Here is a 17,299-nt window from a genome sequence, read left to right on the forward strand (position 1 = left end):
TAGTTAAAGATACTCTGAAAGCATCATAGGATAATTCTGAAGAAACTCAGATGGAGTTGTCCAAGAGGTGGTTGGAGACACTGGCCTAAGAGCTTAAGGGTCAGGTCTGGGCTAGGGAGCCAGAGTCGCTGAAATGCTTACGGCAAATACAATTATTAAGCTGCCCAGGGAGAATGTCCTGAGCAAAAGGAGAAGAGACGGAAGGGGACAAACAGCATTTGAGAAAAGGACTGAGGAAGAGGGGGTGGGCAGGGCAAACTGGGCACTTAACAAGGGCAAAGAAACTCCAAGAAAGGGAGGTGCCGTGGAAGCAAGAGAGTAAAATATTTCAAGGAGATTGTGTCAAATAGTATGCTTAGCCAGAGAAATTTCAGTGATGTGATAGGGATGAAAGTGAATAGCAGTGGGAGGAGGGGTAATTGAAAAATGAGGAAGTAGAGACCGCAAATGCAGATACCTTTCAAGAAATCTGTACAGGGAAAGCATCTTCTCCCCATGGAGAGGGAGAGAAAGTTTCAGAGAGCTTCATGTAATGAGAGTGGCAACAAAATATAATAGCCATTGTGGAAAATGGAGAGGGCAGGTCTGCTTATCTGCGTAGTTCATTGCAATGTCCTCGTCCCCTAAAGGGTGCCTGCCCCAGAGCAAGCTTGATAATGATTTGTTGAATGAGTCAGGGACATACAGAAGGTTTGCTGAGGGATTCTGAAAATCCAGTTGAGATCTGAGACCATACATCGGTCGTGATGGTGATTTTTATGGAGGTCAAGGTTTCCTCGGTAGTGCTCAGCGTCTTGGTACAGACAGAAGTTGAAAAAGAAAAGGGGTCTAGGTTTTGGTTCTGAAAGGCAGGCATGCCTGAAGGACAGGGTCTCGAGTCGGGAGATTCATGGAGGGATCCAAATATCAATAAGGAAGACAACATCTGGGAGGCCAGGTACATATAATAAGGGTCAAGTGGAGTTCAAGAGCCAGCATATTCATAGTTATTTCTGACTAAAAGTGTAATTTTTTAAAAAAAAGAATAATACTCAAAGGCACTAGATTAGAAAATAACATGGGACTGCTCTATAGAATCTAGTACACAGGCCTGGGCACCTGGCAGATCCTTAAATACCTGTTGACATCATGAAATTCATTTGTATGGCCTCAGGCGAAGACTACTTTTGGTTTTACTTCGTCTTCTCCTGTCACTCTACAGAACACATTTTCCAGGAGCTATCTACCACAGATGTTGAAAAGTTCTTTCTAAAATAACTACTCTTCTGTCATTCCAAGATGCAACTTCTGCATCCCTCACTGAGCATAATTATTAGGAAAAAAAAATAAACTTCAGCTTCTAGTGTCAACTTTAAATTATGTTATGTTATGGGGATATTATTCCCCAAGAGGTCCAGTTCTTCCAGTCTGATTTCCCAAGAGAATTCAGAGTGGAAACTTAGGCAGGTTTAATAGGTCTTTGGAAAACTAGTATATTCATCCATTTTGCTCTTTTCTTTCAATTATCTTCACATTTCCCCCCAAATCCTGGATGTCTCAATCTTTGAGGAGACCACTATTATTTATGTGTATGAATATTTCCCTTTCAACATAAGGAATACAATTAATTTCCCTGAGTAAACTGTTTTTATAATTATTCACTTTTCTTCTTCTAATTGCCTCCTCTACCTACCCCCTTCCATTTTGCCTTCAGCTAGGCAGACGGAAAGTAAGTACCAACTACCAAGGTCCAGTGCCGGGAAGAGGGCCGTGACGCCACGCTATGTTACAGGTCAATTCAAATCCCTTTGCAAGATTTGCCTGAGAGCCTCGAAACAAAGTTTTCACCAGGTTGTTGACTTTTGATACATTTCCTCTGTTTTGTCTTGTGTTTATTTATGGACAGTTAAATTAAGATTACCCAAACTGTGGCATGCAAAACCACGGAAATAATTTTCTCCATTCCTCTATATCCTGATATTGCTGAGTATGACGTGGGTAAAAAATACATTTTTTTACAAAAGTATGCATGAAGATGTAAACGTGAGAACAACAGTTTCTTGGGAATTTATTATTTAATATTGTTTTCTGACGTGGAAATTTGGGTATGTCTTTTATGCTTATTTCAATTTCATACGAGCAAGAAAAAGCTGTTAAAAACCTGTGTTCTCTGTATTATGAAAATTGCACACAGATATGTAAAGTTGCAAAGGAAATTATACTACAAAGAATGCTTAGGATGCAGCAAAGCAGGATAGAGCAGGTATTCTTGTTTTTTGTGTGTCTGCCACTGACATAAAATAATAGTTTCAAATGTGTCAAATAAAAACGATTTCAAAGGAAACCAATTATGTTGAAATAGTTACTTTTATTCTACCTCAACTTTTAATATTGTAAGTATGTGCTTTTTCTAACACATCAATGACAAGATCCACTGACCTTGTAACTGCTATAATTTTAAAGTAGTGATTAGCATAAACAATTATTTCACGATTTCTGCAGCCATGGTAATAGGATATGAAAATAACAGTGATTGGGGTGCCTGGTGGCTCAGTCAGTTGAGTATCTGACTCTTGATTTCAACTCAGGTCACAATCTCACAGTCGATCATGAGATTGAGCCCCGAATCAGGCCAAGCCAAGAGGGGAGCCTGCTTAAGATTCTCTCTCTCTGCCCCTCCTCTACTCACATGCATGCTCTCTCTAAAATAAAATTAACAATAAAGGAAAATATCAGTGACAAAAGTTACAAGTACTACTAATGCTACTAAAGTTTATTGTTTCCATTTGTAACTGAGAGAAATGCTAAATTTCAAGTACAGAAACTAATGAAATTGATTTTCTTTTCCCCTCTCAAAGTCATGGACCCCTCCCGAAGCTAAGACCCCTGAACTGGTGGATCGTAAGTGAATCTTTCAAAGAGCTTCACTTAAATGAATAAATATACTTAAGTATATTCAACCTAAGCCTTCTTTTAAGAAAATATTTTACCTTGTGAGAAATTTTCAGAAATAAGGCAAATTTGTACCTTGAGTTCCCCTCTATCTGAGAGTTATACAAATTAATTTGAAAAAGTCCTCAAAAACTACACTAATTTAACACTATGTATTAGTATTAAAATTAGTGAAGAGTTCTAAGATGAACTGTACACATTTCTGTTACTTCATTTTTTTAAATTACATTCTCAAATGACCCTGCCTAAAGCCAAACAGTGAGCAACTATGTATTCTGAAAGAAATCAACTCAAATACCATGAGAATCTAATTCAATCTGGAAGAAGATAACCGTTGTTCAAAATTCTCATACCCATACTCACAAACACAAAAGCTAAAAATAAAACCATTGGACACTAATATTAAAACACTGAAAATGTCATGAATCACTGTCATTTGGGTTCCTGTAAATTGCAATAAGTTCAATTAAATCATGCAAAATGTCTGAGTCAGGAGGGAGAGAAAGTAAGAAAAAGAGAAAAACGAAGGGATGGAGTGATGGAGGGGCAGTGGGCGAGAAAGACAGATGGACTACACAAAGTATACTTTGGAGTTACAAACCAAAGGAGCCCAAACCCAGCTTGAAGGCCTAATCCAAACAGTTCCAAATGGGTTTCCCCCCAGTATTGCAATTCTCTATTCTTAAATATTTTAGTGTCTATTTAACCAGTAAAACAATAGATCTTTCGAGCATACAGAGATGACAGTGGGGCACACAAAGGAAGGAATGGAAAGAACATAGAAAAACATAGGGCAAAAAACAAAAACAAAAGCAAAAACAAAAAAAAAAACACCAGGAAATTTATTAAGGTGCCAAGACAAAAAATACAGAATACAGCATTATCAAAAATGGTTTTAGTTGGAGTCAAAGTAGCATGAACATAACCCAGTTAGGCTTAAAACTTTGAATTTCTTCTTTCTTCCAGATTGTCAGTGGGCAGACCATCTGGCATTTGGACACAAGTTAAGGTATGGATTACACATCAGTATTTTCCTCAAGTCATTAGCTCATTTAAAGATTTTTATCCTTCAAACCTCAGAAATTGAACTAATTTTTTTTTAACAAGGTAAATACTGTAGCTACGGCGGTAAATTTTGGGTTAAAGTGAGACACAAAACAAAGAATTTTGATTTATTGTGACCAGCAGAGAGCAAGTTTTACTGTGAGTGGTCATCTCAAATATTTGAAGATAAAAATTATATTCAATGAATAATACTTTGATACTATTTTCCCTGTGTATACTTCATAAACTACAAGAGACTCATGAGTCATCAGCCAGTTTTTGTCAGAAGATTCAAAACATCCTGCACATTCTGTATCTTTTCCCAAAAACTTCCTCCTTTGAGAATTGTAGCTATTACGCAGTGTCTAGTGCTATTATTGTAACTATGAAATAATTTTTTGAAATCCTTCTAAAACGAATGGAAACTTTTATCATAATTAACAGCATGCCAAATGATAAAGTATTTTCTTAAATGGATGGTTTCCAAAACAGTAAACCTATGCCAAATCCTACTGGTTATTTGAAAGATATCCAGCTAAAGAAATAGAAAGTGTCTCCTACTATAAGCACTACTATAGTGGACACTATAAAGATCATCTGAAACCATGGCTGCTTTTAATGGTCTAAAACCTGAGAAGGATAAGATATAGATACAGCACTTTGTAATGGATCTCCTCCCCTCTCTCCTACACTCCAGGACATCCTTCTCCTGCATCATCACCAATAACAATCAACCAATATATCTCATTTTTTTTTTATTTTTTAAATTTTTTTTGTTTATTTACTTTTAAGAGAGAAAGAATGTGAGTGGCGGTTCAGGCGGGGGGACAGATTGAGGGAGACACAGAATTCAAAGCGGGCTTCAGGCTCTGAGCTATCAGCACAGAGCCCAATGCGGGGCTCAAACTCATGAACCATGAGATCATGACCTGAGCCAAAGTCAGACACTTAACCAACTGAGCCACCTAATTGCCCCCAATATATCCTATTTCTAAAAACATCCCCCTTCAGCAAAATTCCTTGAATACAGTATCCTAGACTTCCAATCTTCAATTCCTCTCTTTTCATTCTCTCCAGAACCCACTTTAATCATACTCTTATCCCCCTAACGACACCAAAAGTATGAGGTCACCAATGACCTTCACAGGACAAAGTCAACGGTCACCTCCCATGCACCTGTTTGGACTTCTCAGTTTCATTTGACCCATGATCATTCATTCGTTCATACTGCAACACTTCCTTCATTTGGTTTCCAAGCTGTCTCTCTTTAGTGGTTCCTTCTCCCCCATCACTGGCTACTCATCCTCCTCCTCTTCTTTTTTCTTTCTTTTCAAGTTCCTCTTCATTTTCTGACCTCTGTATATTGGACTAGTCCAGTGACTCAGTTTTTGGAATACCTAAATTTATCTTCATCCCGAGCAATAGTTCCTAACTCTACATGCATATTAAAATCTGGTGGGAAGCAGGTAGAGGATACTGATACCTTAGCCACCAGCCTCCCTCCAATTCCAAATGAATTAGAATCTCTGGGGGTAAAGTCCAGAGAGTGGTAATTTACTTCCTACTTGGTTTGCCCAGAAGCTCTTCCTCCAGGTCCCCAGGTTGAGAACCCCAGTCCTCGGAGATCCCATTCGTCGAACATTCTGTATCTTGATGATCATAAAATGTATCTTAGGCTGCAGACCATTCCACTGAATTCCATACACCTCTATTCAAACAACTATTTCATATCACCAGTTAAATAAAGAGTATCTCAAATCCATGACCAAAATCCTTACCTTCCTCTACCAACAAAACCTTGTTCTTCCCATAGCCTTCTCATTTCTATTAATGGCAACTTGTTACTTTAGACTGCTTAGGCAAAAAAACAAAACAAAACAAAACAAAAAACAAACTAACAAAAAACACCTCAGGAGTCATCCTTAAGTTCTATCTTTCTCTGAAATCTCACTGTTCAGTAAATCTTACTCCGTCTTCCAAATACCTCCTTATGCAAAAACATCTCACCACTTCTACTGCCGCCCGGATCCAACACAGCTATCTCCCACCTGAATTACTGCAAAAGGCACAGAGTAGGCCTCTTTGGTCCTTCTGTACCTGCAGTGGATTATCAGCACAGAGGCAGGTGATGCTTAAAAATGCTAAGTTAGACCATGCCATTCATTTGTTCAAAATCTTTGAAGGTTCTTCAGGCTCCCCATTATCTGCACCACCTTCACTGTTAAGTGTCTTAATTTACTTCCAGGAACAACACAAGAACTGACAGGATTTTCTTACCATCTTTCTTAAAAGCTTGAGGAAAAGGATCACAATTTTTGTCAGATTCTCAAAGAAGCCCGTGAGCCAAAAATGATCAGAATTACTTTGTAAGAGACTATCATAATATTTCAATTTATTACAGGTTAGGTTTTAACCTTTGCAAGCTTTTACTTACAATAGTAATTCAGTCAAAGGTAGGCCACGTGAGGAGTGCCTGGGTGGCTCAGTCAGTTGAATGTCTGACTCTTGATTTCAGGTCAAGATCTCAGAGTTTGTGAATTTCAGCCCTGGGTCTGGCTCTATGCTGATAGCACTTTTGAGCCTGCCTGGGATTCTGTCTCTCTCAAAATAAATAAATACACTTAAAAAAAAGAAAAAGAGTAAGCCACATTACAAGATAAATTTACTTTATATATATTTTAAAATTCACCTGTCTTCTATTTTCCTGGATGATGCAGTGGTTTCTTTACTCATCTTTCCTACACTTTTCTTCTTCTTCTAATGTTTATTTACCTTTGAGACAGAGATAGAGTGCAAGTGGAGGAGGAGTAGAGAGAGAGGGAGACACAGAATCCAAAGTAGGATCCAGGCTCTGAGCTGTCAGCACAGAGCCTGACACAGGGCTCGAACTCACCAGTAATGAGTTCATGAGCTGAAGTTGGCTGCCGAACTGAGCCACCCAGGCGCCCCTCTTCTAATTCTTTACCTGTTTTTGTGTTCATGTATTTCCTTTCTTATACTATACATATATAGAGGCTAGGATTTAAATTCAATTAAGGGTCTTGCCAAACTAAAGTATAAGAAGCTATCAACTTACATCCACTTGTGAACTTGTGATCCAAAAGACAACAGTCAGAAGTTTGGAACTCAGAATCACAAATGCCCGCCCTGTGAAAGCCTCCCATTCAAATGGCAGTTAGTGCTCCTGGAATGAGGTCGGAGTGAGGGCTTGAGATAGGCTTTTTAATCCCTTTAAGTTACATTTCCTCATACCCAGTCATTCCACAGAGGTTATTCAGAAGTCTTCTAAGATTAATCAACCACACCACAAACAGAGTGGAGTCATCTAGGTTAACAATTCAGTAAATGCTTTTCTGGTTGCTCAATTCTCTTGCCTTGTTAATGGATATCCAACCACATAAAGAGCTAAACTCTAAAGAACCCATGTATGCTGGCTTGTCAAGAAGTTAATGTTACTACCTTTTTATGTATTCAAACTTTTCCTCTCTCCTTGATCCTTTCCATCGAAAAGTAAACACATTCAAAGCTTTCCCATCTTAAAATGAAAAACAAACAAACTCGCTGGACCCACACTTCCACCCTGGACTTGAGCCTTTCTAGAACTACTGTTGCCCATGTGTTTCCTCAGTGTTCCATAGCCTACATCATTCTGGTTTCTCCATGCAAATGGTTCTAAATTACGTCACCAAATGATGTCCACAATGAAACCCAAAAAATATTTCAGTATTCATCCCGCTGAACCTGTCACTGATCTGGCACAGTCCCCTTCCTACATTCTTTCCCTGGCCTCCGTGGCACTATCCTTTCCAATTGTTTTTCTCAGCAAGATAATCCTCTTCTTTGCCTCTGAGGTCTCCCGAGGGCTATCTTATCAGTATCATGGCCTCACTCTGACTCTAGTTAACATCACCTGTGGAGAAAAATCTGAACTTTTCCATGCGATTGTCTCCCAAGTGCGCAAGCTGAACCCACATTCCCCTCCCACCAAGCTGGCTGGCCTCCAGTGATCTCTGAGTCAGTCAGTTTTCCGCCATCTGACTGTTTCTCATAAATCTCTTCTTAAGAAAACTCAACCAGATTTAGTTTCAAATATTCCCTCCATGAGAATATCAATTAGCATACTTGGGTTTAACTCCTCCCAAGTTCCAACTATATATTCCCAAATGCTCTTGAATTGTGTATCATCATTTGGCATCGAACAGTTCTAAAACTCAACTCATGGTCATCCTTAAACTACACTGAGCTATTCATGATTTCCTCATTTCTTTTCCCTTTTCCAACTAATTGAACTAGAAAATTAATGACAGTCCTGATTCAGATGCAGGTCTGACGGCTGTTCAGTTCTACTCAGTTTTAACCCAGCCCTTAATCCTGAAACCCTAAAGAAAACCTCTGCTTCTCAGTTATCACATTCAGTCCAACTCACAGGGTAGAAAACAAAGTTTGCTCTAGAGAAGCCTGGCTACTGTATCCCCTAGTCCTGTTTCACATACAAAAAAAAACACCACCTAAAATTCTCATCATCAAAGAAAAAATTAAAACCATGGTGTATGAATAGGGTCACAAGATCTGTTCAATCCTTTCCATTTAGCCTATTATTCTGAAGCTGGGTTTCTAAATGGTCTGTTCACCCTGCCACCCCACACCCCAGAGCTTCCTGGCCAATCTATCTCTATCTTCATTGTTTTATTTCCTCCCCACCCATCTCCTGAGTGAATGCTAAACTATTTTAGATCATTAGAACAGTGGCCTAAGCAACTTGTCTACAAAACCAAAAGGCCAAAGGTGAAGGAAGTAAAATCCATACATAGCTGATGGCTTCTCTTCTTTAACCTGGCCTGCAAAACTGTAAGCTATTTCAAATGAAGCTATCTGAGGCATCTCTGTTCCAAATGTTAAATTATACGTATTTCAGAACCTTATAAAATCTTTGATCATTAAAGGGATGGGTAAGAGAATAATTTACTATAGAACATCAATTATATAGTTCACCTATTTGCCTAAAATCTACAGTGTATTCAAGTATCTAGAAACATCATTTATTAAAAAAAAAAGAAAAACTCACATTTTATAAGCACTTTGGATAGATAATTGTTTCAATTTTTTTTAAAAAAGCTGATTAAATATCTCAAATAAATAAAATATCTCAAGTAAATAAAAAGAATGATTTCTACTTTGAGATCAACTTTGATCATGTCTTCTTTCCTCACGTACCCATCTACTGTATGACTCTTGTTCCATTTAGTTTGTTGGTTGAGCAGTGAAATTTACTAAAAGCCTGTTTTCCAATGGACTGGCAAATACTGCCTCAGAAAGCAGAGTTCTAAACCTTTCTCCCACACAACCATTTTGACATGGAATGGAAGGCACTGTGCCTGAGAAAACAGAACAAAACAAAACATCATCCAAGCAAACTAAGTATTTTGAGGAAAGCAGAAACCTATCTTGCCAAAGTCAGAGGAGGTGTGTTTCTGGAAGCTCAAATTATAACACTATAGTCCTCTCATAAAATCCTATTATCCTTCCACTAAAATACTTGTTATTTCTACAATTACAGGCAAACCTGACGTTTTATGGGGGAAAATGAATGTAAGATTTTATAGTATTATGTAACTAAGAATGAACAATTCAATTTGAATTTTACTTTTTTTTCCCCTTGTTTTTAGGATTTGGCAACATGTTGTTGACTGAAAATCACAAGGAATAACGAACAAACAATGGGGGTGAGAGGCAGAAGTTCTGAGTTCCAGTCCTACCCCAGTAGAATTTTTGTCTCTGACCTCTGATATTTGCACTCTTATCTTTCCACACTCTCTCCCTTGAGGATTTCAGCCTTTCTGAGGTTTCAACCACAATGTCTATGGAATGTTAAAGAACAAGTACCTGTGTTCTCAGGTTTATACTCCTTACTTGCTTCAACACTTATTACAAGCCAGACTCTAGACTGTGCTGGAAGTAAAAAGAATGAGACAGAGTCTTGGCCTTCAGTGGAATTACATTTTAGTGCAGGCAGGAAGACAAACTTCAGTATCACTGGGTATGTGGAAGGTGCTATGGGGACACAAAAGAGGGGCAATTAGCTCAAAACTGGGCATCAGGAGATGATGCCTAAGTTGAGTTCTGAAAAAAAAATGTACACAGGTGAAAAAGGCAAGGAAAATCAGGAGAGCATTCCACGTTGAGGGGAGACAAGAAGGAAGGGCATTTACTTGTATCCCTTAACCACATGTACAGGGACCTCTAACCAATGGAGTAAAGGCATGCTTTGAAACACGTGGACTTGTGCCAAGGTTTGCAGATGGTGAGGAGGGTAGGGGAAGTGATGAGGTCAAGGAAAGATATTCTTACCATTTCACCAGCAATTCTCAAGAAAGGCGGGGCAGGGCATATCTGATCACCTCCTGAGCTTTTCACACTTTCATGCTCAATAGTGCCACATCCACTTTGAAGGCTGTGTGCCCCACCTGCTCCTACTCACGCTAAGGTGCCCTGTCCCTCTGGTATACCATGAAAAACTGCTACACTACAAATACAAGGGGAAATACACGGAAAAGGGGGAGGAAGAAGAATCTAAAATGATAGGTCAGAGAGGAAGGAAACCAAGAAAATAGTTTGAAGAAAAGGAAGCAGAGAGAACCAGTAAAATTGGAAGACTGGGCTCAAGTCCATCCATAGTTCTAAAAGCTTCGCAGAGGTTGGTAGCATCCCAGCTCAACAAGTCCAGAGTAACTCATCATGTCGGGTATGACAATAGTTTATTTCTAACATACTAAAAGTTGTGAAGGCACTATGCATGCAGGTGCTTAATAGATAGCAATATTGAACAGGTAAGAAGGCATCTGGTTTGAATAACTGCAACCATGGAATTTCTGCATTATGGAGAGAAAATTTTTTTCAAAGAAATGTATACTGGATATAAAATGGTGTCCTTCAAAGAGACTGCTTTAAAGCTTCAGAGGAACAGGACATCCCAGGGGTCCTGTGGACTTTCCCTTTGTCACATTTCCACTCTCATGGCTAATTTAGCTTCTATCACAGTAAACTGTTTATGATTATCTGAACAAACCACATTAATTCCTAACAGCCTTGAATGTCTCTCTCATCTATCTATTGAGCGTCCACCCAGGCATTGCCTTCTTCAGGAAGTTAACATTCTCAACACTTGTGAGCTCCTTAATGATGACAATGACAACAGTGATACTTATCAGATGCTTCATCTGGGCCAGACTGCCGTTCTAACTCAAATGAATTTGGCATCAACTCAACTCCTCTTTATGACAATTCTATGAGGTAGGTACTAATAATAGCCCCATTTTACACTTAAGACACTGAGGTACAAAGCCTACCCCAGGACACATCACAGGTCAGTGGTAAAGCCAATAGTTGAAGCTAAGCCGACTAGTTTCAGAGTCTGTGGTCTAATCCCTAGGCCACACAGCCTGTGTGTGTGATTAAAAATGGGACAGATCCTAGGTACTGCTATATACACAAGGCTCTTGGCTGTCTTGTTCAATGAGCTTTGGGGTTGGAGAAGTATATAAGATGGCATATTAACCCGAAAGGTATAAAGTCTATTCTAAAAATACCTTTGCTGAAACTTAATTTTCACACAAATATATAGCTGTAACTGGCATACCTCAAATGTGTTAGATTTACCATTCTTAGGATAAGAAAAGTGTCTTAGAGTGTAATGAAAACCCTTGGCAATTTGAATATTATATGATGCTAAATTATCCTATAATTATTTGAGAGGTCAAGAATCTTAAACATTTAGTCTTAAAACTCTCCACATGGGTGATGCAATCAGAAAATTTAAGGATGTATGAAAATATTTTTACACAAAACAAGTAGAAATCTATTTAATAAATTTTAAATAAAAGGTACAATATTTTCCAACACGGGTATTTTTTTTCCTCTATTGCAAAAAAGGAAATTTTTACAATAACATTTTTTAATGAATATGAGCACCTATTTTATTTTCCAGTGCTGGTTTCAAGGAAGAGTAGGATAAAACACTGTATCACTTATTAACTGGTGGGAAACTCTAATTTATAATGGTGCCCATCACTAAAGCTTCATAAAGAAAAAAAATTTGAGTCACCTCCGTCCAACCTCTTTGGCACTTTAGTCTGGCAGGAAAGGGAAACAAGCCTAGGGCAAAAGTGTGAGAATTGTTTTTATAGTTTTAGTAGGAAAAGCTTCAAGAAGGCAAACGTATACTAAGATCCTTGCCTCATCCACAGATAACACCATCAACATCAGATGCGATGCGGGAATGACCAGTAACGACCTTTCTCCTAAAGACTTTCAGTAAGGCAAAGTATCAGTGGTTAGGGGCATAGATTGTGGAGCCAGAAGGTCTGGGGTTTCATCTCATTTCTACCACCTGTCAATTGACTTCAGTGGGTTCACCTGACCCATCTGTGCCTCAGTTGGCTCATTTATAATAAGACAATTACATAGAGCTGATTAACTTAGAGTGCTGTTGGGAGGGTACAATGAAATCATGCTAGCCTAGTTTAAAAGAGAATGAACAATACACATTACTACTTGAGCTCAGTCCATAGATAACCTACAGTTGCATCTTACAAGATGTTGCCAACACACTGACTTAGTTACGGGGCTGGGTAAGTCCTAAGCTCTGCGTGAGCAAGGGGGCCAACATCTTTTTTTTTTTTAAATATATTTTTATTCAAAAACTTTTTAATGTTTAATTTTGAGACAGAGATGGCAGAGAAAGAGGGAGACACAGAATCTGAAACAGGCTCCAGGCTCTGAGCTGTTAGCACAGAGCCCGACGCGGGGCTCAAACTCACAAACCGTGAGATCACGACCTTAGCTGAAGCTAGACAGTCAACCAACTGAACCACCCTGGCACCCCAAGGGGGCTCACACCTTAAGGGTTTTTCAAAATTTGGTCTGCAAAGAGGCCCTTACTTTTTTTAATGAAGCGAAATAAAATAGTTTCATATTTAATTCCATCTTCCGAACCAGAAAAAACGCCCCTGTCAATATTATTTATGTGTAACACAAAAATAACCACAGGCACCGTTTGTCTAGAAATCACACTGTCAAACTGTGGTTAGCTGTCTTTGAGCTGAATTGAGTGAATATTATTTTGCTATTCATTTGCTCCTGTTACTGTAGGAGGAACAGGCATAGACAATAAAGACTTAAGAAAATGTAACAAAAAGAGAGAAAACAATTGAATCTCTCATTTTTAAAAAAATAATTTGTATCCACTTTTATCAGTGTCCTAAATCAAGCCTGTTCAAGACCTACTGTTGTGACATACCTCCTGAAATCCAGATGCTCTCCCTGTTCATCAGAACCATTCCTGCCATTGCCCGGGCCTACTCAGCAAGTATTAAATCTCTGCTCAACCAGGAATCACATTCTGCAGAGCAAGAAACCTGCGCTGAAGTGAAGCAGTTTTGCTGTGGGGATGGCATCACAGAATCCTGAATTCAACCCAACTTGGAAGATTCCTACTCCAAACCACTTCATAGAAAAAGCAGCCCCCTGAGAAATGCAAGTCGCCCAGCTAGCTGGTGGCCGGCACTTTGTCATTTCATTTGCCATCTACCAGGTCTGTACTTTTTGTTTCCCTACAACTAAATTGCCAGAGAATAAACTGAACTTCAAAACTGAAAATCAGGAGTCAACTTTAAACAGCATCAAAAAGCATGAGGATGCCCAAGCTGGAGAACACAAGAAACGGGGACATGTTCATCTAGATTTGAGCAATCACAACAACATACAATCAGCTAAATCCTATACCCTCACAGCAACGTTCTGGATAGAATGACGTACAATATATTTAGACATCTTCATTTGTGTTTCACATTCCTCATTCCCCAATCCAACCTGGAAAAGATGTGGTGATAAAGAGGAGGATGACAAGGGACTTCCCTTATCCTTATCTCCCTCATACACTCACAGGCCTGGGAGAGAAAGGGGGAGAACACAACTCTATTTCATTTCAACACTATCGATTTTCCTCTTCCTTCCTATGTTACTTAGGAAGCTGCATTCTTCCATGAGACATAACTTCAGACACAGAATTAAAAACAAACAAGGACAATCTAAAAGTTCCATAAGCTATTTCAGGTTGGATTGATTGATACAATTCAGGTAGGACTGGTACACCATTCTTTACAATAAGTAAATATCAAATGGAAAAGAAGAGGTTAAGGCTGTAATAAGTAAATTCAAATGTATAAAACAAGTAGATTTCAATTATTTCACCCAATCACTGGGAAGCAAAGATACTCTAAAGAAAATTGCATTGCCTTCCCAACTCCTTGGAGAGCCAGTTTAGTTAACAGCCTACCTCTGCTTCCGAGATGACCATACAGCTTGCATGTCAAACTCATTTTAAAGTGTCAATCATGTCCCTTTCAATCTAATTAGTTTGGAAAGTAGTGTCACTGACCTGGAACTATGCAGACCACTTATTATCATATCATTTGATCAACCTAACACTTTACCTCAGTTGAGTCTAGGACACCTGTAGCCAAAATGTAATATCCTTTCTCCCGCTCCTCACTGGTAACTCTCAATACAATTTCCTATTTACAACTCAATTTATCTCTATGAATAAGCATGGCCAACTTCACAGAGGCATCCACAGAATTTGCCTTATTTAAAATTTCATGGTAATTAAGATTGAAAGGTAAGGGGAATTAGAAAAAGAGAATCACATATAGCTCTGAACCAGAGGAGGAAATATATACCTGTATCTGTATGTAAAATGCAGATGTGAGGTTTTTGATCCCCAAGAACTGCTAAAAGGAGAGGAAAGAGGAAGAATAGAACGACATGGATAGGCTGGGTGAAATCTGGGACCTTACACATGGTAGGGAGGCTATTCTTCTCTAACAAAATATAACACAGCAAGCCATTTTTATGAAAGGAGTCTGTGGGCTGTAAACCCATCATCGGATGGGTTTGTGTTCTAATAAAAGCTTTCTCACGTTCATGGTATTTAACCTGACTTGAACCTGGCCAAGGACAGGATGAAGGACACTGAAGACCTAATCAGTAATTCCCCAGAGGTCAAAGAACACCCAGGTACCTCGGGAGGAGAGGCCACAACCAGACCAAAGTGAATGGGCAATGAGGTGGGCCTGGAGGGGTGACAACACCGGGGGCTGGAAGATGCTCCTCAGTGAAGCAACAGATCACCGGGCCCATCCCTGGTGAGAGGATGGAAATTACCTAATCCTTTCCTCATTTTACTTGTGCGTATTTAAGAACTGATTTGCAAGACAAAAATACAAGCAAGTCATTTCTGAACCACAGGACATCATAATGAATCAGGGACAGAGAGAACACATGCACACACCAACAGAATGCTGCATTCGTATGTTCAGATGTGGTATTAAAAAAAATAGGTAGATGAGTTCTATTTAAAGTCCTGACTGTTCACTCTAGAAGACAATAATCTAAAGCAGGATGTCAGCTGCTAACACTTCCTTTCCAAGCCTGTGTTTCCCTAGGCAGATGTTGCGTTTTACCAAAACTTCTGTTTGAAAGATAAGCAAGATTCTTCATTCATGTTTGCTTGATCAAGTAGTTATTGTTGAATATGATTTTACATCTGGTCAAATAAAATAAGCATGTATCTCAAACGTACCTTCAGGTGAAGAGCCTGTCTTTTGGGAAAAGACAGCGTTAACTTTACTCTTCTTACTGATATCACTGTTGACGGACAAGCTGGACTGAATTTTTCTATGCATTTTGTTAGAAACAGGTGCTGAAAGTCTTCGATTATCCGCAGATACGTTTTTGGCCCCGTGGTGGTGAATTCCATTTCCGTTGCTGAGACTAGTGGGGCCGTTCTTTATCTTGCCGCCTTCCTCCTCACTTGGCTCCTGTAGGGACGCTTGAAGCTGAGGCAGGCGCTGAGGTTGGGCTAAAGAACAGGAAAAGTTTTTCCAGTTAAAAAAATATTTGAAAATCATCAAAATATATTCAGTAACAGACTTTTTCTTTTTCCCCTGGGTTTCACCCGTGGTACTAAAAAGTGGAAGGTGGAGAAAAAGGAGATACTAATTAACATGGACACAGAGAAAACATTAGTACAAAAGGCAAAGTGGGAACAGGGTCATCAGAAGTGACTTGACACAAGGAATAGGAAAATAGCAGGAAAGACTTTTGTTTTTTTAAGAAAATTTAAGTTGGAAATCTGAAAAAGTTATTCCACACCCAATCAACAGCAAATGTTTTTCTTCTATATACTAGGCCCCACTTTAGGGTGCTAGAAACAGCAATATTATCTCAATATCTCTGATAATGGGTTAAAGTAATTAATTGTCTTTTGAGATAAAAGGGAAAGAACAATGAATTCAAGTGTCAAAGCTGGACAATAGAGAAGGAAATATAGTTGTTTTTCTTTTCAATTTCACTTCATTTTTTTAAAGGTTATTTATTTAATCTCTACACCCAATGTGGCACTTGAACTCAGGACCCGAGATCAAGAATCACATGCTTTTCCGACTGAGCCAGCCAGGCACCCCTTCAATTTTATTGTAAATCCTGGAGAAGAAAACCTTTTCTATATGTATTCTTCAATTTGATATAAAAATCATTTATGAAAAGTTAGGAATAGAAGACAGTTTCCTTAATCTGATAAAACACATCTGCCAGAGTTAAATGTCAGCACTATAGAAACACTCCCATTTAGGTCAAGACCAAGAAAAGGCAGCCCAGCTTCACCCCTCTTATTCGACATTACACTAGAGGTCCTGGCGAAAACAATAAATATGAAAAAGAAGCAACAGGTCTGAAAAAAAATGTTTTTGAGACGTATACCTAATTTGAATGTTCTAGGGGAAATTTAGGAGACTATAAATCTTGAAACACAAAGAATTTAACAAGGTATATACAAGATCAACCATATTAAAATAAAAAAAAAAGTTCCTCTAGGCCAACAGAAACCAAATAGCAAATATACAAGAAAAAATGAACTCTTCACAATATCATAAACAAAACACAAACAAGCAAACAAACAAAAAACAAAGCCAAGAAAAACACTGTTAAGAATTAAGCTAGGACAAAATGGGCAAGATTTTCTGGCAAAAATTATAAAACAATACTGAAGGACATTAAAAAATATACTACTAACTGTAGAGCATATAAATGTTAATTCTCCCCAATTTATTTATTTAGTGTAATTCCCATAAAACAACAGGCTTGTTGAGGGAACTTGACAAGCTGATTCAAGAATTTATGAGGAAGAGTAATCAACCATCACTAAAGAAATTTTCAGAAAGAAAATGAGGGTTGCAGCATTTGACTTACTACATATATAGTCTTATCA

At 38.5% G+C, this 17,299-nt stretch overlaps 1 protein-coding gene across 1 annotated transcript in view; it reads right to left on the reverse strand.

Annotated features, from left to right (window-relative positions):
• The window catches only part of MDFIC (MyoD family inhibitor domain containing), an 86,583-nt gene that overhangs the window by 18,255 nt on the left and 51,029 nt on the right, over positions 1 to 17,299 (reverse strand). Inside the window, exon 4 of the mRNA XM_027075312.2 lies at positions 15,614 to 15,892. Within this exon, the coding sequence (XP_026931113.2) occupies positions 15,614 to 15,892 (279 nt within the window). The remainder of the gene's footprint in view (positions 1 to 15,613; positions 15,893 to 17,299) is intronic.

The sequence above is a fragment of the Acinonyx jubatus genome, chromosome A2, assembly GCF_027475565.1.
Source record: "Acinonyx jubatus isolate Ajub_Pintada_27869175 chromosome A2, VMU_Ajub_asm_v1.0, whole genome shotgun sequence".
NCBI lineage: Eukaryota > Metazoa > Chordata > Mammalia > Carnivora > Felidae > Acinonyx > Acinonyx jubatus.